Source organism: Erigeron canadensis, chromosome 1 (genome assembly GCF_010389155.1).
Source record: "Erigeron canadensis isolate Cc75 chromosome 1, C_canadensis_v1, whole genome shotgun sequence".
NCBI classification, from domain to species: Eukaryota; Viridiplantae; Streptophyta; class Magnoliopsida; order Asterales; family Asteraceae; genus Erigeron; species Erigeron canadensis.
In genome coordinates, this window is record NC_057761.1 from 45,833,390 (window position 1) to 45,853,005 (window position 19,616).

Genomic DNA, 19,616 nt, shown 5'->3' on the forward strand with positions numbered 1-19,616 from the left:
TTGTCCAAAATTATCCAACTTTTCCTAGATAGTGAATCAAATGTGATTACTAATAATCTGACATTTTATATAAAATGATATTGGAGGTTTTTCGCGTTAACATTAGGCAACCGAAGACTTTCAAGTTTCGACCCACCTTCTTTGACGCTATGCTCTTTAGTTCCCGATTTGGCCCATTAGAGATGATACATAACCCACATCGAACCATTCAAAAATCAAGAGGTCAAAATTACATCTAAGATTCCAAGCTACTGCATACTATGCATATGCTACAAGGATTTTAATAATCGACCATTTGTCTTTCTGCTATAACCTATGGTCATAGATGGTTTTCTAGCTTAAAGAACACCTCATTAAGCTCTCAATAGTTATAATAAAGAAAATTGCGGGTTTCAAACCAAGATGAGTTTAGTTGGTGAAAGAATAGAACTCTAACAAATAACTGGAACCAAACGGGAATTAAATTTATTCTATACCAAGATTTGCACATTGATCTTTTGTACACAAGTATGATACAACAAAAATTTAGCGTGATCTGGAATATGAACACCTAACTACAACTGACCTGCTCGGATATCTCTATCGACTCGATCTGCATTGAAGGTCCCGGGGAGTTCTCTGAAATTTTCGTTGAAGATGGAATAGGCACTGTAGATGTTCAAGAAAGAGAATAAGCCTTTCATTAGCTGAGAAACTGTAGAATTTAATCATGATTTTAATTAGTTATTTAGTAAGTATTAGTCATGTTTTAATTAAGTGTGATTTTGATAGTAAAATTAGGAATAAGGAAACATGCATGGAGGTGAAGAAATCAAGTTTGACCGAGTTTCATGGAGAAGGTATGTGAACGCGGGATGATTGCTAGAAAGTAGGAGTCGTAGTTTTACTAAAGCATAGTTTATTAGTATAAATAGGGTAGTCTGTAACTGTAAGTTAATTTTGTACTCTCATTTAGAAAGAAACACAGCAAGTATTTTCTCTCTAATTGCTCTGCATATATACATATATATAAAAGTGAGTGTGTGAGTGTATATTTGGGGCCTGAATATCCAACATTTTGGTATCAGAGCTTAGGGCTCGTTGGGTGAAGAAAGAAGGCCGTTTTGAGAGCAGGTGGCAAGAAGGGGTGTAGCCCATGCTGCGGGGCAAAAGCAACAGCAGTGAAGCGGGTTTTGCTGTAAGACTTCTGTGATGTTTTTATCACAGATTGAAGAAAGCTGTAGAAGAATAAGGCAAGCAGAAAGGCTGATTGTTTTGTGATCAGCAGTAAGAAAAAGAAAGGGCAGAAAAATAACGGCAGATAGAAAGCAAGGAGTCTGATCACGTTGTGATCAACAAGGTAAGAAAGACAGCAGCAAGAAAACAGAAAGGCGGGTCTTAATTGGTCAGCGGGTAATTAAGAAAGTTTCAACGAAAGAAGCTGTTAGAATGAAACCATCAAGAAAGGAAGATGAAGGTGGTGTGATCGGCATATCACATCTCATGTGAGTATGCAGCCCAAGGATGTGTAAGCAAGCAGTCGTGCTGCTGTCGTTTGTGATCAGTAGTTCGAGAAATACATGACAGCAAGTGATGAGAAGAAGGAAAGAGCAGAGCTTTTGTGACTGTGGTGACCGGTCATGAAAAGGAAATAAGTAGGATAAGTTAATCTTGTTTTTGTGATTAACTGCAAGGAAGGTGTGCAACAATTAGAAGGATGAAAAAGAAAGATAGAGGTAATGGAACCGAATAATAGCAAGAGTATGTTAACAAGTTTATGGTAATAAAAATAACAGCAAGAAATCAGCAAGATAATGAGCAAGTAATTGGACTCATGTAGTTCGTATAGCAAGAACCGGGTCATGTGTGACTCGTAGCAAGTAGCAAGACCGGACCGTATGGTTTGCGTAGCAAGAAGCAAGAAACCGAACCAAGCAAGATAGCAAGAATGAAGGTTCGAATAGCAAGTTTATAGCAAGAATGAATCGGGTAGCAAGTAGCCTGTTCATTGAAGCAAGTCAACAAACAAGAAGGTTCGAAAGCAGCAAGCAAGGAAAAGTTCGAATCAAGCAAGAAAGTAATCAAGATTAAGGGGGTCAATGTAGGATTTAATCTTGATTTTTAGTTAGTTATTTAGTAAGTATTAGTCATGTTTTAATTAAGTGTGATTTTGATAGTAAAATTAGGAATAAGGAAACGTGCATGAAGGTGAAGAAGTCAAGTTTGACCGAGTTTCATGGAGAAGTTATGTGAACGTGGGATGATTGCTAGAAAGTAGGAGTTGTAGTTTTACTAAAGCATGTTAAGTTTATTAGTATAAATAGGGTAGTCTGTAAGTTTATTTTGTACCCTCATTTAGAAAGAAACACAGCAAGTATTTTCTCTCTAATTGCTCTGCATATATACATATATATAATATAATAGTGAGTGTGTGAGTGTATATTTGGGGCCTGAATATCCAACAGAAACAGCTCAACAAGTATTAAACCATTTAAAAAGAATTACAGTTCATGACAAATGACAATTATTTATTTCATCTTTTCAATTTTATTGCAAGGAATAATCTCACACTCTCACACAGTCACACCCATCACCAGCTTTGTACACATTTCTGCCATTGGGGACTTGAAGCCACTTCTAGGATGTAGGGCCACCTTGATGCCAATTGGCCAAGGGTCGATTGGTAATGTCCATAGAAGTTATAAATTCGACCCATTTGTATTTTGACCCAATCGAGACCCTCCATTTCAATGGATCATCTAATCCGTAGCATATTAAGATCTACAAAGTTTCTAATAATAGAAAAACAGTTGCATGAATTCGACGTGGGCAGTTTTGGCCTTTGTCAAGAATGGTTAGTTCAAAGCCATCCCCCACCCCAGATTTCTACCATTAGCTGGTAAGATGTACGACTTGTGGAGAACAAAAGTGTGAAATTAACCTTTTGGTGCATCATGTTATTACGATCAACAACAATACCCAATCCTACTGTGTGCAGGGTATGGGAGAGGTATGATGTAGACAGTCACAGTTATGATCAATCCATGTATATGATACATTGATACATACCTCATATCACCATGTTTCCGTTGCCCAAGATTAAGAAAGATGATGGCAAAACCGGTTCCAAGTATCTACACATATGGGGGTAAAATATGATCAATGAGAGATAGACTATAACAATCTTCTAATATGCAAAGAATTCACGTCATACTGGACTGTAACAAAGCAAAACCAATAAAAAAGAACTTGACAAACAAGTATCTCCGTGAAATATACAATCTACTTTCCGGAGAGACAGACTCTATCCGATGGCACGCAAAGTAATTAAATATCAAATCAATTTACTAAGTGTCTGTTTGGTAGGGGGCTTTTGAGGGCTTTTAGGAGCTTAAAAGCCCCAAGCTTTTAAAAAGAAGCTCCATTTATTATGCAGCTCTGTTTGGATATACATTTTAAATTAAAGCCCTAGCCCCAAAAAGCCCTGAAAGGTCTTTAAAATAAAAGTTAGTGGAAGAAGGTTGAAATAGAAGCCCCAGCCCCTAGCCCCATTTCTAAGCTCCAGCTCAAAGCCCCCGACCACAACCCCAACTCTAAGCTTTTGTGCCAAACATACCCTAAATCAAGCATAATAGTACAATTCTCCTAACCACTAGTAACTTAAGTCCCTACAAGCTATCCTAACTTGAAATATATACTAACATTGATCCTAACTGAAGACAAATAATCTAAATACTTAATCTAATAAAATATAAACCAGATTTATCTACAATACTACAAAATATGCATGGGTCTAACAGCTGAACTAAGGCATCTCGGAATTGTCAGCTTGAGTGATGTAAATCAGGCATTTCACTGACATAGAGATATAAAAGCCAAACACAACTTTTTACAAGAATACCCCTAACGTCCAAGTGCACTCATAATATCATATAGGGTTTTGTCATCTTACTATGCTTAGGCTACCAATTATACCCTTTCGATTACTACACAATGCACACGTGGAAAATCAAATCTAGTTGGATGGTGTTCCCTACACCTATAAATATAGAGCTCCTATAGAAGTTATAGTCCAATAGAGAATGGTAAGAAAAATAAGGAACACCAATGAGTGAATACCAATGATTTATACAGCTTAAAATTGGATTAAGATTACCCGTTTTGACACGTTACCCAGCTCCCCTAACCTACCCATTTTGCCACCTATAGATTCCCAGAGGTAACCAAAAAACCAAATAAATAGATCTTCATATACCAGGAAAAAAGGAGCTGATTTACTTACGTATAAAGGTCCTACATCCCATTTGTGTGCAATAGGGGCCAATATAAACCACATGATGATTATAGCCCACACCTTTAGTCTGAGAGAGAAGATTGCAACCAGAAGCATATCTAATGAACATATAAAGACAAATAATCAGGACTGATTAGTTATTTATAACTTGTAAGCATGAATAATCATTGAAACAAAGGCTTACCAGGTATCCTCAACTTATCATGTAGAAGGATAAATAGCCTCCTCTTCCATCTGCTATTTAATTGTGGGAGTTGAAACTTCTGCTTTTTTTAAAAAAAAAATAACAGTAAGAACTCGGTGGCAAAAATAGCCAAAAAAAAAAATCATGCAAGGCTATCAAATCAAAGAATCATTCGATTCTTACCAATTCCTCGTCTTCATCATCCTCAAACCCATTCTGAATGGCTGGAGCTTTTGGTTTAACAGCAACAATAAGAGTATCTGGAAAATATAAGAAGACTTGCAGTAAGAACAACAGCATCAAATCAAAGATTTCATAAAGCGTATTAGAATATCAAAGAAAAAAAATGGCTAGAAAGACATTTTCAAATTATGAACTTAAACACTATGTTAATTTGGACTCTTATAGCATAACCAGTTAAACCAGTAGTGTATACCAAATACCATAGGTATATTACTGACAAATATTAGTCAGGACAAAAGCAACAAGGATTATCCAGTGCTCCAGTCACTGTAAGAAACCTTGTAATGTGGTTGTTCTTTATGGTTAAGTAATAGTTTTTTTTAACTAACGTCATGTATGCAGAGAAAATTTATGGTTAGTGTAGTAACAACTTGCTCTACAGGAACTTATGTACAAGAGTTCCTACATTTCCAAATTGAAATAGTAATTGACGTATTTATACCTCCATTGTTGAAAACCACTGTTGAATCCTCGCCATATTTGCTGTCATGTAACACATTTCCTTGTAAAACAAGACTCAAACGTTCCAAAGGCAAACGACCATTCCCCGCAATCAGATTTCTTAAATCACACACCTATGGACATTTTTCAAAGGAACAAGTATATCAGGATATTTCATAAGATAGTAGTGATTCACCTTTGAAGAAGTTGCAGAGTTTTAATCTAAAGGAATATTAAATTTTATCAAGGATCTCTACAATAGAATAACTTGTCGGCATCCATATCACAGTTTTATCAATCCTCCTTTCTCATGTGTGTTCAGATAAAATGGTAATTGATTGTGAACATTGACCAAAGGAGTACAGACTAGCAAAACCCTAATAATAATAGTAAGAAGAAGCTTTGATATAATAATAATAATAATAAAAAATAATAATAATAATAATAATAATAATAATAATAATAATAATTAATATAATATTAATAATAATAATAAAATATAAGAAAATAAAATAAAAAGTAGAAGAATGTAAGGATGATAAAATGGTAGCCGCTAAAATATTTATTTAATCTCTCTTAAACTTGTAACTTAACTGTTGAAATCTGAAAAATAACAAGTTTGATTCTCTCAATTAGATGACCACTTAATAATACTATGGAAAAATCATGTGCATTATATATGTTGTAATGCATCACTGAGTAAATTTTGAGTATCACAAGTAGATCAGAAATTACAAATTTTGGAGATAGATATAGATGCCTAAAGGGCGATTCCCTGACTGGGGTTCCAACAAAGCAAATAACACCAAAATACAGCTGCTAATAAGCACACTATTAAGATTACTCCAAGTGGAGGTTCAACATGATTGATCCAAATACAGAAGATGAGATCAAGTAAGTAAATTCTGAATGGGTAGAAGTTCAAGATTCCCCCTCCATAAACAATTGGACATGAAGCCCAAGATAATATGGAGTCCGGCAAATATTCTACTTGGAGTATACCATTTTATCTGTTAGGGCTGTAAAACTATTCAGAAGACATCTAGTATCATCGCAGCATCTGCAATTATCCTAATGATTTGGACTACATGAATGAACCTAAAAGTTTTCATCACATTATTATGCTTATGAGTTCTAGATGATTCACATAACACAATAAGTATAACTATTAGATACACCATCTATTTCTCAACAGATTCTCCATGAAGGAAAGGATGGGTGAAATCCTTTACAACCGAGCCACTAACCAACCTAATTGAGCTAATTCTCGATCTCATTTCAAGTTCAGAAATATTTAATTCTCTCATTAGTTACCTTTCGTCCTTTCCAAATTCCAATAAACATTCATTCAACTCCTTAACCTAACATCTACATCCTCATTTCTCAACTTAGTTTCTGCTACAAATAACTTCCTATAAGCATGAATACTGCAAACAGAAAAAATTTCCGCTAAATTCTGAATATAAACGATATCGATTTTGATCGATAACCAACTCTACACACAATCTATTCAAAATTCTAACATCTAATTTATACATTATCATCATTGTCAAGATGGTCCTCTTGTTAGTTTCCGTTCCGATAGATCTCATTCTTTAATCTAATGACCTAATCTGATATCTACAGTCTCAACTTAGTGTCAGGTGAAAATAACTTCAAAAATCTACGAATACTACAAATAGCAAAAAATTTTACAGAAATCTAGATATAACCATATATATATATTGCTCGGTAACTGAAGTGCAAACATTGTATATTCAATCCTTCATAATAGTACATAATTTGCTATTGTTTATAATGAAAATCACTGAGGAGACAAGAATTAAATATAATTAAGAAAAAAGAGTAGAAAATTAAAAGGAATAAAACTTTATGCATATGAAAATATAAACAGAATTGTTACTTTGATCGGAGAATGGACGTCTAAGGAAGATGGAGGTGAAGGACCGATCATTCTGATTGTTATCCGTACCATATTTTCATTTCCGGTGCCGGAATTTGACTTAACTGTACTCATCGTTCAGCGTCAGCGGTTTATATCCGCGGTTACTAGCTACCGGAGCCGATCAGAAATTTGGTTCTGTTATTTGTTTATTTTTAATTTCTATGTAGATGATCATGATCAATGATGCACCTTCAGAAACTTCATGGGAACGGAAACTCGTATGAAACGCGTACGAAACGTTTCCTTGAAGTTTCCATATATACCGAAACGTTTCTGTGAAGTTTCCATACCATATCTAATTAATATTAGGGTTTCAATGAGTTTTTTGTATTCTAAAAACGACTTCCATCTTGCGACTATGCGTACTCCCAAACACAAACCAACTAAATTATACAATTAAGATCACCATTAGACTTTTTCTGTTCCAAAAATGATTATTAAAAATTTAATCCGTGATCACCTATCACCATCAAACATATATTATAAAATTATACATATATAATTTTATATAATCTCTGAAGTCTCAAGTCTCTCTCTATATAAAATCAATATATTTTATTTTTTAAAATTTTTTTATTGCCGTATCTTTGCCGTACCCGTATCCTAAATTTTTTAGTTTTGTCGTTCCCCGTTCCCGTATCGTTCCCGTGCCGCTTTGCCGTATCTGTTTCGGTGCTACATAGATCATGATTAGTTAATTTTAGTTTGACTTCCTTGGTGTCTTGAAGTATATCAAATAGGCACCTCTTAGATTTTAAAGTCAAATTTGGAGTTTTTTGTAAAAATAGGTTCTTTTCACAAATGCTTTGTAAAACTAGGATACTTCTTTTTACTTTTGCAAAAATAGGTTTGTCTGACAAAAGGTGCCCCACATGCAATACCACATGTTTCATATATACCCTTTTTTTTTTTCCAGGAAACGTTTCTATTTAACAAGTTTTTCATGTATACCCCTTGACTAATTAAGTATTTACATTTTCAAATCCACCAACCATCTTTATTACAATTAAATTTTATCATCAACTCATTTTAGACTGATTCAAGTGCTATCAATATCACATTTTTTAATAAGCAAATTTTCAATACTCTTTTTCTTGAATCTGCTTTTACATTTCACGGAAAAAAATTCCATGGTTATCATATCCAGACTTAAAATGTCTTTCAACTTTCATGATTTTTAACCTTTTAGTTCTTTTTCTTATTTATTTTGATGATAGTGAATTTTTTTTTTAAAAAAAAATGCATTCATCAAATACTAACTTTGTTGATCTCCTTTGTAGTTTCAAACCCCACACCTTAAATGACCCATCTTTTTTACCTCACAATCATACATTTGATGAAAAAAATGATGTTGGATTTGATGAAAATGCCCACAACAAAGTGAAAATAGTAGTCAGTCAGGGAGGGATATCGAGGCTGACTCCGATGATGCCAGTGAAGTTCCGATTCAACCGTACTCTCAAGGAGTAACGGAATTCATGAATGATGTTGGCAATGTAAGAGACGATAACACTGAAGTATTTGAAGATAATGTTCGTGTTGATATTTGGAGCGATTCTAGAAATGAAATTCGACAAGGGATGCAATTTGAAAGCAAAAAACAAGTCAAAAGGGCAGTTACACTTTGGTCGATAGCTAAAAATAGAGAATATAGAGTTCTTGAAAGTAAAGATAGGTTATGGGTAGCACAATGTAAGAGTGTCAAAAGAGATATACCAGAAAGTTCTGATAACGTTCAGTATGCGCCAATATGTGAATGGTATGTTCGTGCAATAAAAAGGAAGACTCACGAGATGTGGGAGATTACGCGTTGGGTGGATACGCACAACTGCTTTGGAGTGTGTATCGGCAATAACAATAGAAACTTGAACTCTGCAACTATTTCTTCATACATCCTTCACTCGATTGAAAAGGATGTCGATTACCCGGTAAAAATATTCAAGCAGATATCAAAAATAGTTTGAATGTTGATGTTTCTTACTGGAAGGCATGGCACGGCAGACACAAATCAATAGAGACTCTTTATGGAACTTGAGAAAGTAATTTTTCCGAACTTCCTAAATATATAGCAGCTTTAGAGGCATCTAATCCTACAACAATTGTGAAGTGGTTTCATGATCCAAAGAGCTCTTCAACGCGTTTAAATATGTTATGACGTTTAAATATGTGTTTTGGGCATTTGGACCTGCTATCAACGCGTTCCATTTATGCCCGCCTATCATTTCTATAGATGGTGCTCATTTGAAAGGTTCTTATATGGGGAAATTGCTTATTGCTGTTACAAAAGATGCTAACAACAATATACTGCCAATTGCTTATGTGATTGTTGACGAGGAAACTTCACACAGTTGGTGTTGGTTTCTCTATAATTTCAGACTTTTTGTTGCACGCGATAGACAACTATGTGTGATTTCTGATAGACACAAAGGAATAGCTCATGCAATGACGAATCTTGATGAGTGGAAAGAGACTTTAGCATACCATTGTTTTTGTCTCAGGCATGTAAGAAGTAATTTTATAAAAAGGTACGAGAACTTGAGCCTCAAAAGGTTTTGTTGGGCTATTGGCAGCACCACCCAAGAAAGGAAGTTTCTTGGATACAAGAGACAAATAAAAGAAATCAATATTGAAGCTTGGCATTACCTTGAACAGATTGATAAAAGCAAGTGGTGTCTTTTATTCGATGAAAATCATCGATGGGGTTGCCTCACTACAAATATATCTGAGAGTATTAACAATGCATTACGAGGGGCCAGGCAGTTACCAATTAAGGCTTGTATCAACCTTACCTTCAACAGAACTGTGCAACTTTTTAGAAAACATAGTGAGATTGCAATGAACTGCAATACACCGTTACCATCTCGCATGTGGCGCGTTTTTAATAATCATGACACCCGTGCACAAAGCCATCAATTTTCAGAGTTTAAGTACACTGAAGGTGTGTACAGAATCATCACCAAGTTACGGACAAATGGTACAGGTGGAAATACACACACCGTCCATTATTTTCAACAAGCATGTACATGTGGTAAGTGGCAAATGGAAAGGTTTCCGTGTTCACATGCTCTAGCTGTTTGTCGACACAGAGGAGATAACCCTTTCACCATCATCAACAGTGTGTATACTACTACAACCTACAGACAACAATATCAATCAAATTTTATACCACTTCCTCATCCTGATTATTGGTTGCTTGCAACCTAGAAGATTAAAGGAGATAACTCAAAAGTTTCGATTGGTCGAGGAAGGAAGTGTACAAACCGAATTCGTAATGAAATGGACGTTCGTCGTCCTGGCCATAAAAGGAATGCTTGTTCGAACTCTCAACCAAGATTCAACGAGATGTAAAAGATGTAAGGTTTTTTTTAACTAATCTATTATTTCAGGTAGAAGCTATTAATCCTATTTTATTTATTATGAAAGATATGACTTTTATATTTATGAACTTTTATTATAACTTGGTATGTTGCTACGCTGTATATATTATTTAGCTAATGTTTGAATGGGTTAAGATTATATTAATGTTTGGTTGGAGAGTAAGATTATTTGGAACTTGATCAATTTTGATAGTTTTTCTCTCATACATTGGTATTACTCAGTGGCCATATAAGTATATAACCCATTTGTCATGAAACTTTCAGCTAATATAAAATGTAAAATAAAAACATATATACTAAATAAAAGGGTGTAAATGAAAATTTTAATATTATACTCTTTGTCAGACAAACCCATATTTACAAAAGAAAATAAAAGTAGCCTAATTTTACAAAACATTTGTTAAAGTACCCCATTTTTAGAAAAAACTCGTCAAATTTGATAAATTGGGCCATAACCATCCACAACAAATATAAATTAGTATTAGTATTACTAGATGGGTGCCCGTGCGTTGCAGCGGTACCATTTAAAAAACGATATTTAAGTGTGGTGATGATAGATACGGAAGGTGATGGTTGGGATGTCGGTGATGATGAAAATTGTCACACTTGGAAGTGATAGTATGAAAGAAAGAAAGACAAAGAAGTGGTGTGAATTGAACGTGTGTTACTTATTTTAGGGTTAGGGGTAATCTTTATCTTTATATATTAAATAAAAAATGATTGTTGTGACATCATCATTCCATAAATATTGCTTATTTGTCACATCCAAATTATTTCTTAATATTAAGTTTGTTTTTTTTAATTTACTTATGATGTCATAAACACTCTTATTCTAAAAATTTATTACATTTTTGTTTTTGTTATTTTATAAAAAGTTTTTTAGAGATATATATTTTTTAATTTTTAAAGAAAAAAACTCTAATAAGTTATACATTGTCTTATAAGTTTCATCGTCTAAATAATTTTATCATAACATATTTTTAATTATTCACATATTATGCGAGTTAATAAACTAATTATAACTTATAAGATATACTATTTTGAGGAGACGAGTGCTCTTAGACTATCGCAACTTCGGTGGCGAAAATGCGATTTTATAAAACTTTGATTGATATGTCTGGGTTAAACCGGGGTTAACTAGCTAGTTTAGGGATATTGTAAAAAATGTTTAAAGTTTTAAACCTTATTCTCTTTACAAGTGTTTATAGATATTATATTATAATTGTACTATAAACTATGTAAGGTATACATTATTGTGGATGACAAAAATTTGTCGTGAATTTATCACCTTCTTGATATATTTTTTTGATACATTTATTTAATGAAAATTGATTAATGTGTCTAAAAAATAGGCCTAAAAATATGTCTGGGAGATCGACACATGACAAATTCAATAATAAAGATTATAAAAAAAAAAGATGTAAAATCCATGTGTCAAAACTTAAATGTATTAAGTATACTTTTAGGCATATTATTAGGTCTACTTATCATTACTCTTATCAAATTATACAGATCTTACAACAAATTATACAAGCGAGTAATATACAACTATGCTAACTAAATGTAATGATACTAACATTGTTTCTCATTTTAGAAGGAAAATGATATTAATACCATAGTATTTGCTTTATTTACCATACATGTATTTTATTATATTATGATTATGATAGTCGTGTTAATATATCAATATGATATCACTTCCCATTCTAAACATAGTCCCTATATATATTCAGTTGATATTGTGTAGCAATTTATGATGGTAATTGTTAGATTTAAGCTGAAGTCAAATTGTCAATACATGATTTATTTGATTATTTTTCATAATCAATACATTTTTTTTAGATAATATAATAAATAATACTTCATTTATTAAGCATTTATTAGAGAAAGTAATATGCAATGTAAATATACAAATGGTTTTTTTAAACTCCACCATTATATAGTTATATAGATTACAACTATATAATTAAGCCCACAACCATTTTAGGCATTCATTATATTTGCAAGCTTGCTTAGCAAAATGCAACACGTCTGCTATCAAATTACAAATTTCGGTCTTAAGTGCGGGTACAAGCATCAAACTTTTGCGTTTCGCCAAACTTTACATATCTGCTACCGACCATAAGTAAGCTTCTCTTTCTGTCGCTTGTTTCTCATTTTTCCTATTAAACATTTGTTTCTCAAAACCTGCACGATGAAGAAAAAGCATTATAAGTTGATCACAGTTTTCAATTATAAATGTTGCATTCATCCATTCAAGATAAATGTATAATCGGTAATCCTGCTGAACAAAACATCACCAATGTATTTAAGAGATGCTAATCAACAAGGAACTAACCCAGCTTGTAACTTTTAGAAGCAAAAAATAGGAACACAAATAAGGTAACTAGCTCTCAAAGGAAATCAAATAAATATTTGCAGTGATTTTTGGGGTCAAGACTTCAAAATTTGTTAGCAAATATTTCGACCCATTTAATCATGACAGCGTTAATATGGGTTGTTTTGTGATATATAACGGGTGAAAGCAAAGTCTACGTTCAAAGCAAACAACCTCCTAAACATTATCATGCAGTTGATTTATATTAACAAAACCAACAAAATTGTTTTTTTTCTAATAATTAATTACTTTATACATATTTTCAGACATCAAAAAGTTCATGTTCTTAACTCACAAATTCTAACCCACCCATCTTTTGCCAATTCTAGGTTATAATGTTGGGTAAGTGAATGAGCAAGGATACAAATAGACTAACCGTTGCTACGATCAACACCATCCCAGTGTCGTCCCGGTGTAATACCATAGCGGTTTGGTGCAGCGTCTAACCGCCTCTTCAACCAGCTGTGTTTGGGAACTTCCTGAGGAACTATAAATCCAGATTCTTTCATCCTTTCATTATCTCCCATGTCTGGAAGAACCAGCTCAGAATGCTTCTTCTGAAGAATTGAAATTATTAAGGGACACAGTATACATATTACACACACACACACACACATATATATGCATTTTAATAACCAAGATTTTTGGTTAAAGTGACTACCTTAACTAAATGTGCCATTGGGTCACCCCATCTCAGTGTGTCCTTCAGCATTTTGTCAAGATCGGGATCATCTCTGCAGCCACATGCAAGATAAAGAAAACACTAAATCTTCCAGATGTTTAAATTCACTGGATGTATTATGGTCAGAAGTAAAGGTGGTAAGATGGGTGGGTAGTTAAAGACTTGAAGGTCATAATAAGGTCAGGTTTAAACAAGTAACTTTTGCATAGTATAAAAGAATTCAGAAAGTTTAATGTATTAAAAATAGAAATTAAGCCACTGACAACTCGTTTGCCAGGTTCCCTATGTAGGTAGTATTTTAATTAGACCAGTTTGAGATTAAACACAACCCAACCTGTTCTTGCGTATAGGGGTTGAAGTTGCCACCTTAAGTTCAAATGTGTGGAAAAATTAAATAAGGAATTTTAACATGTTCTACAGAAAATAAAACAAGCTATTTCATAATAGGCATAGTAATGATCATTGATATGTCACCATTAGACTTTAAAAGACAACTATTAAAGGAAGACAAGTCTTGGCCCTTAAAACTGAAAGGTGTAAAATTACCTTGTCCTTGCAAATGGTTTGGACTTCTCAAGTTCCAACTCTTGCCATCTTTCTTCCGCCTCCCGCTTTTGAGCTAGACCCTTTCCCCATTCCAATTTTATTTCCTAATTCAAAACAATATTTAACACTTTACCATGAGTAACATTTCACAAGGATCAAAATATTAAACTTGAAAGTAAGTTATTCAATAGCATCATTTTTGAGATAATGTCGTATTTTTTTCAATAAAAGACAAAGAGTGTACACCCCAACTGTTGTGGATTCAAATAACATTTAACATTACAATTATTTCAAGTAGTGTGGCATAGCAAGAAGCTATAATACTAGAAAACATATGTATCGTCAAACAACTAGAGAACTATCAAGTGTATATCATATACTAGACCAGATAAGAACACCAAAAGGTTGAGAGAACTTGCTCAACTCGTTTATACAACTAACTAATCAAAAACAACACATCATCAAACTCGTTATACCCTTTTTTATAGTAGCAGACTAATTAGACTAGTTATACTCTAGCTAGTAAACAAATTGAATAATTAAAGCTACTTTCCTGATCAAGATTGATACTAATAATAATCTAACAAGAAAACTACTAAATATAATAAAAGCCAGAAGACTTCAAACTTGACTAAAACCTATAGACCACCAAAACCAAAATCAATCAGGTCACTCTCTCAACCTAGTCAATCCTGATGAAGTTCAGCATATGCCCACATCCTTGTCACCTTTTTAATTTGATCACTGATACCACATGAAAAAATGGTTTGCTGACTTCCCTTCCTACAACGCAAAATGGACGAGAGGCGCAATAGGTGAAATGAGTCACCCACACAAGGGTGTCGGCTTTTCATCTATATTAACCTAACATATATAATCCAGTGAAGTATTCAACTTTTCCCACATACAATTTTAATACACCAAAACTTTTGACCAAAAGTAGCATATATACTGCACACCTGGCCTAGCGAAGGATGCAAGGTTTATCTAGAATCAATTCATATGAAACAGTGAAAGCAGGAAACCCGAGATGATATAATAAATTAATAATGATGACAGTAAAGTATTCGAGAACTTGTATAATGCATAACTTGATACTTTTAGAGAGTTAACACACAGAATAATAGAATATATGAAAATAAGTAGGTCAGATACCTTTGGCTTCTCATCTTTCTTTTGAAGAGATTCGATCTGCTCCTTTGTCATGCGTTGCCCTGCAAAGGTTCCAAGATGAGTTTAATCTAAATTTATTCAACCAGAAATAGTCAACCTTAAGACAAACATCAAAAGCAATTGAAAACTTCAATACCAACCTGTTCTCTTGTCACGGCGTACGCCTTCAGCACCTCGACCACTTATAGAAGGATCCATATTTTGAAACCTACAAGCAACTCAATTCAGTGAGAGGATGGTGGCAATATTGACTACCTACAAGCAGTTCACTACTGATAAATTAAATAAAGCAAAACAAAGAACATAAATGATTACCTCAAAAAGTCTGCCTTCTTTGTTTTTGCAATCTCTTCCTTCATATATTTACCACTAACTAAACCAGTTTTTGGCCTCTCAGATTCCTTCGCAGTCCTTCTTGGTGGAGAAAGGTCAGTAGCTGGAATTGATTGTTGATGTCCATTTCCACTCTTTTTCCTTGGGGGCGAAAGATCTTCCACTACAGATGCATGTGGGTGACTTTTATTTGAGGATCGACGTTGACCACGCCGTGGAGGAGAAAGATCAGAGTTTACCGAATCTCGTGTCCGGCTGTTTCGAGGAGGAGAAATATCTGAGTTTAGCGACTCGCGAGTCCGACCCTTGCGGGGAGGAGAAAGATCAGGATCTGAGTTAGGTTCTGGGGATGGTGTATCGAAACGTGCCCTTCGTTTTCTAGGTGGAGACATATCATGCGCATGTGGCTCTGGGGAAGGTGTATCATTCTGGTTCCTTTGTTTATGGGGTGGAGATATATCAGAATTTAGTACAGTTCTAGAAGGATCTAGCTCATGTCCTGGAGAAGGTGTATCGTTGCGAGCTCTACGTTTACGTGGGGGAGAGATATCAGAATTAGGGTCATCTGAGTTCAAACTATTAGCATTTTCAGAGACTGGAACCCAACCACTTCCATCTTCTGAAATAGCCCCAAATGGGCGTCGGTTTTTCCGCTCTTCTAATCGTTTAATTCTTTTAACTTCTATATCTTCATTAACTTGAGGCTTCTCTTCATCTGTAATCAGAAGATTGCAATCCAGGGGTTAATTCACAGTTTGGTCTGATTCAATGGTGTATCTAATTCAAGTTTTTTATTTTAACCTTCTTTCATCTAAATTTTTTAAGTTTAAAAATCTCAGAACTGAAGTCTGGGTCTCAAGGGGTTATTGCATAATGTAATAGCATAGTTTTGTTAGTTCGGTTTTGGGTAACCAATTGTTTTGACCCCTGAAAAGGCAGCCAACTTCCAAATATTGATTTAAGGTGATCTTCAAACCTTGTAGCATGGCATGAAGAAAAAAAGAAAGAAGAAATAACCAAAATGGTCAAACAATTACGACCTCAATGGCCACACCATTAAATTTTACCAGGAATTTTTAGAACAGCAGGTTCATTCAAATAGAGTACACCTCAATGCCATAAACAGCTGCAAGACGCGGCAATAAAAAGAGAATATTAAAAAGGAAATTACAAAAATGAAAAGAAAAAAAGTCAATTGAACCCAGTTTGACAGTGAACTAAGACTTGATAAGCACCACTAATAAGTACGTTTCTGTGCAATGGCCCAGAAAATTGTACTAAAACTATCAACTATTAACTACAATATATAGAGAATTTAGTGGCATACCTTGTGACTCATCGTCTTCTACTTCAACCTGAACCGGCTTTTGCCAAACCGGCTCGTCAACAATGAGAACATTATTGACATCCGACTTAGTTTCGGTCTTCTTTCTCTTTTTCTTCTTCTTTTTCTCTTCGTCTACATTACTTTCATATCTTTTTAAATACTCCTTGAGAGAGTTAGATCCTGATGATGGAGCAACCATGGTCCTTGTTACACACCTGTTTTAACAGAAGCATTACTTACTTAAATATTTGCACACAATAAAGGTTAAATCATATGAACACAAAGTATCAAACATAAACTTAAGATCGAGGACAAAATTAGGATTGTTAAACGTCCTGGAGTTTTAAATACGAATTCTGATTCATATACTATATATGACGATAGAAGAAAAATAAGACCCAACACCCATTATATCTATTCATTCACAAGTAATAAGAAGTTTATAATCACAAGCCTAGAACGTATACAATCAATCCATGATTTCAAATGGTGCATTAATATCGTTTACCTCTTCTAAATCAAATTTCTTTAATTTTTTAGGTCTTCGCTCTCTACCTTGAGTGTTTGACAGCTCGACTTATTGAAGTAGCACTTAGCTTTGAAGTTATTTTTTTATAAAATAAGTTTGTATTTGGCAGCTCTACAAGAAATGCAGCATGCCTTTTAAAACACATAATAAGGTAAACAAGTACAGAAATGGGGCTGTGCTTACGTTAACTGAGGCATGTCCTAAACAATGTACGCACAAGTAACACGACCGATTCTTAACGATTTACATACAATAATTTCATGTAACATAAACCTGTATTAATACTTCCATATAATCGCATACGTTAAGTCACGAACACTTTAGAGACAAATGCCGTAAAGTCACCGAAGAATCTATGTGTTGAATAAAGTCACACTAGGGCCTAGGCTGCATTATAGTTATTCAAAAGTGTATATATCTATGTAAACATCTTACTTGATTTTATCGTATTCGGGGTTTATGTATTTCTAATCGATAATGTTATGGAATTGTTAAGTTTTAATTAAAGCTACAATAAAAAAAAAAAAGGGAAAGCCGGTAGATTAATTAAAAAGGATGGGGGAAAAAATAAACCCTAGAATCGAAACGAAGAGGATTAAAAAAGATTGAAATTGAAGAAGGATTATAAATAAATAAATAAAACTTACTTGAGAAGTCGAGGAATCTAAAGAGATGAAGATTGAGATTGTTTGTGATGATGGAATCGAACGGCGATGAATTGGGGGGAAGAAAACAAAGTACTCAAAGAAAACGGATGTGAGGGGAATTTTATATAAAAAGATGAAACATGGAGGGGGTGAGGACATATTTGTTTGACTCTTACGAGTCGCGAGTCGACTCTCTCACGAGTCGAGTCGATTTGGACCGAAAACGAGGCGACTCGTTGTGTGACTCATTTTTCTCCTGACTCTTACGAGTCGCGATGTGAATTTGAAACGAGTCACTACAAGTCGCAAATTTATCATTGTTGTAGTTTGATAATATGGTTATATATTATATATCATATTTATGGTTACATTATTTTGTATGTTATATATGTATTTTTTATTCTTTTAGTACGAATTTGGAGATAAACTGTAAGTTTATGACTTAAAAGTATCAAATATGTAATATTTTGGTAATGTATTAAAGTAATCCACTTAGAATTTGTTTATAAATACGTCACATATATATATAATTATACACTATTATGTAGTATATACAAATGTCCGGACTCTTACGAGTCGAGTCACGAGTCAGAAATCAGGTTTTCGAGTCGAGTCAAAAGTTACGAGTCGACAACTATGGATGAGGATATGTTGGATTTATTAAAGAAAGAAACCGACTTTCCAACACTATACTTACACTGCATTCTTGAATTTTTTTTTTTTTAAAAAAAAGAGAAGATTGGATAAAAGAAGAAATGATAAAAAAAAATTACATTAAAAAAAGACATTCTTGAGTTAAATAGAATAGATAAGAAAAGAAAAGATAAACATATATAATTTACAATTATACCCTCATATTATAATTCATACACTTGAAAAAAAAAATACCGATCCATTTTGTCTAACTAATATTAAAGATTGGATGAAATGATAAAATTGGCATTGAGAAAATTCCATCTCATAAAAAGAGATCCATGCGGCCACTATTCCTATCCATTGAATCATTGATTCCATCAATAATAATTAAATTAAAATAACTACTATCAGTATTATCCTTCAAAAAGATTAAAAAACTTCACTACCTACTCTGCTCCTCCGCCTTTTAAATTCCACGGTTGTCTACAAAGAAAGCCAATCCCCTACCATGCTCAAGCAGTTGCGGTAGCAAGAAATTGAAAGGTTAGATTAGTACTTTTTTCTTAGATGCAAACTTTTCCATCCAAATCAGATCAGATTTGGCTGGAAAACTTTGGAACAAAAATCCTTTGAGTTTTCTTATCATTCTTTTTCTTTTCTTGGGTAAAAAAACTCGAGAATGAAAAAGATAGCTTTTTCCTATTTTGTCTTTCTTTATCCCTCTCTAAAAAAACTCAAAAATGCAGTGTTAGATCCTTTTGAGTTAACTTGTTTTTCAGTAAGTAAAAATAATTTACATGTGAAATTAGAAAAAATGTTGTTTCGTAAAATTGTATATGAAGACTAATGACGGGTCATATTCTTGTTGATTAAAGGTGTGCATATATTGATAGCGGGTAAGAG

At 33.7% G+C, this 19,616-nt stretch overlaps 3 protein-coding genes across 4 annotated transcripts; 1 reads left to right on the plus strand and 2 right to left on the minus strand.

The window, feature by feature from the left end:
- Window positions 1-439: 439 nt before the first annotated feature.
- On the minus strand, window positions 440-7,252 carry LOC122579534. Of its 2 annotated transcripts, none has more exons than XM_043751723.1 (7): window positions 7,045-7,252; window positions 5,143-5,275; window positions 4,641-4,717; window positions 4,458-4,539; window positions 4,262-4,371; window positions 3,049-3,113; window positions 440-648 (listed from the first exon to the last, which is right to left on the minus strand). In XM_043751723.1, the coding sequence occupies exons 1-7, from the start codon at window positions 7,156-7,158 to the stop codon at window positions 555-557; spliced, it is 675 nt and encodes a 224-aa protein (XP_043607658.1). In that variant the 5' UTR covers window positions 7,159-7,252; the 3' UTR covers window positions 440-554. The 2 variants fall into 2 exon arrangements, with proteins under 2 accessions (XP_043607658.1, XP_043607665.1); XM_043751730.1 differs by having other exon boundaries at window positions 4,458-4,536; window positions 7,045-7,250.
- Window positions 7,253-9,237: 1,985 nt separating this feature from the next.
- Window positions 9,238-10,290, plus strand: LOC122593508. Its single transcript, XM_043765930.1, has one exon. It carries the CDS (start codon window positions 9,238-9,240, stop codon window positions 10,288-10,290), a length of 1,053 nt encoding a protein of 350 aa, XP_043621865.1.
- A 2,034-nt stretch (window positions 10,291-12,324) lies between these two features.
- LOC122606042 (BUD13 homolog) lies at window positions 12,325-18,178 on the minus strand. The gene is made up of 9 exons (XM_043779010.1): window positions 18,078-18,178; window positions 16,902-17,116; window positions 15,557-16,289; window positions 15,382-15,449; window positions 15,224-15,282; window positions 14,069-14,172; window positions 13,502-13,574; window positions 13,217-13,397; window positions 12,325-12,650 (listed from the first exon to the last, which is right to left on the minus strand). The coding sequence occupies exons 2-9, from the start codon at window positions 17,098-17,100 to the stop codon at window positions 12,565-12,567; spliced, it is 1,503 nt and encodes a 500-aa protein (XP_043634945.1). The 5' UTR covers window positions 17,101-17,116; window positions 18,078-18,178; the 3' UTR covers window positions 12,325-12,564.
- Window positions 18,179-19,616: the final 1,438 nt, after the last annotated feature.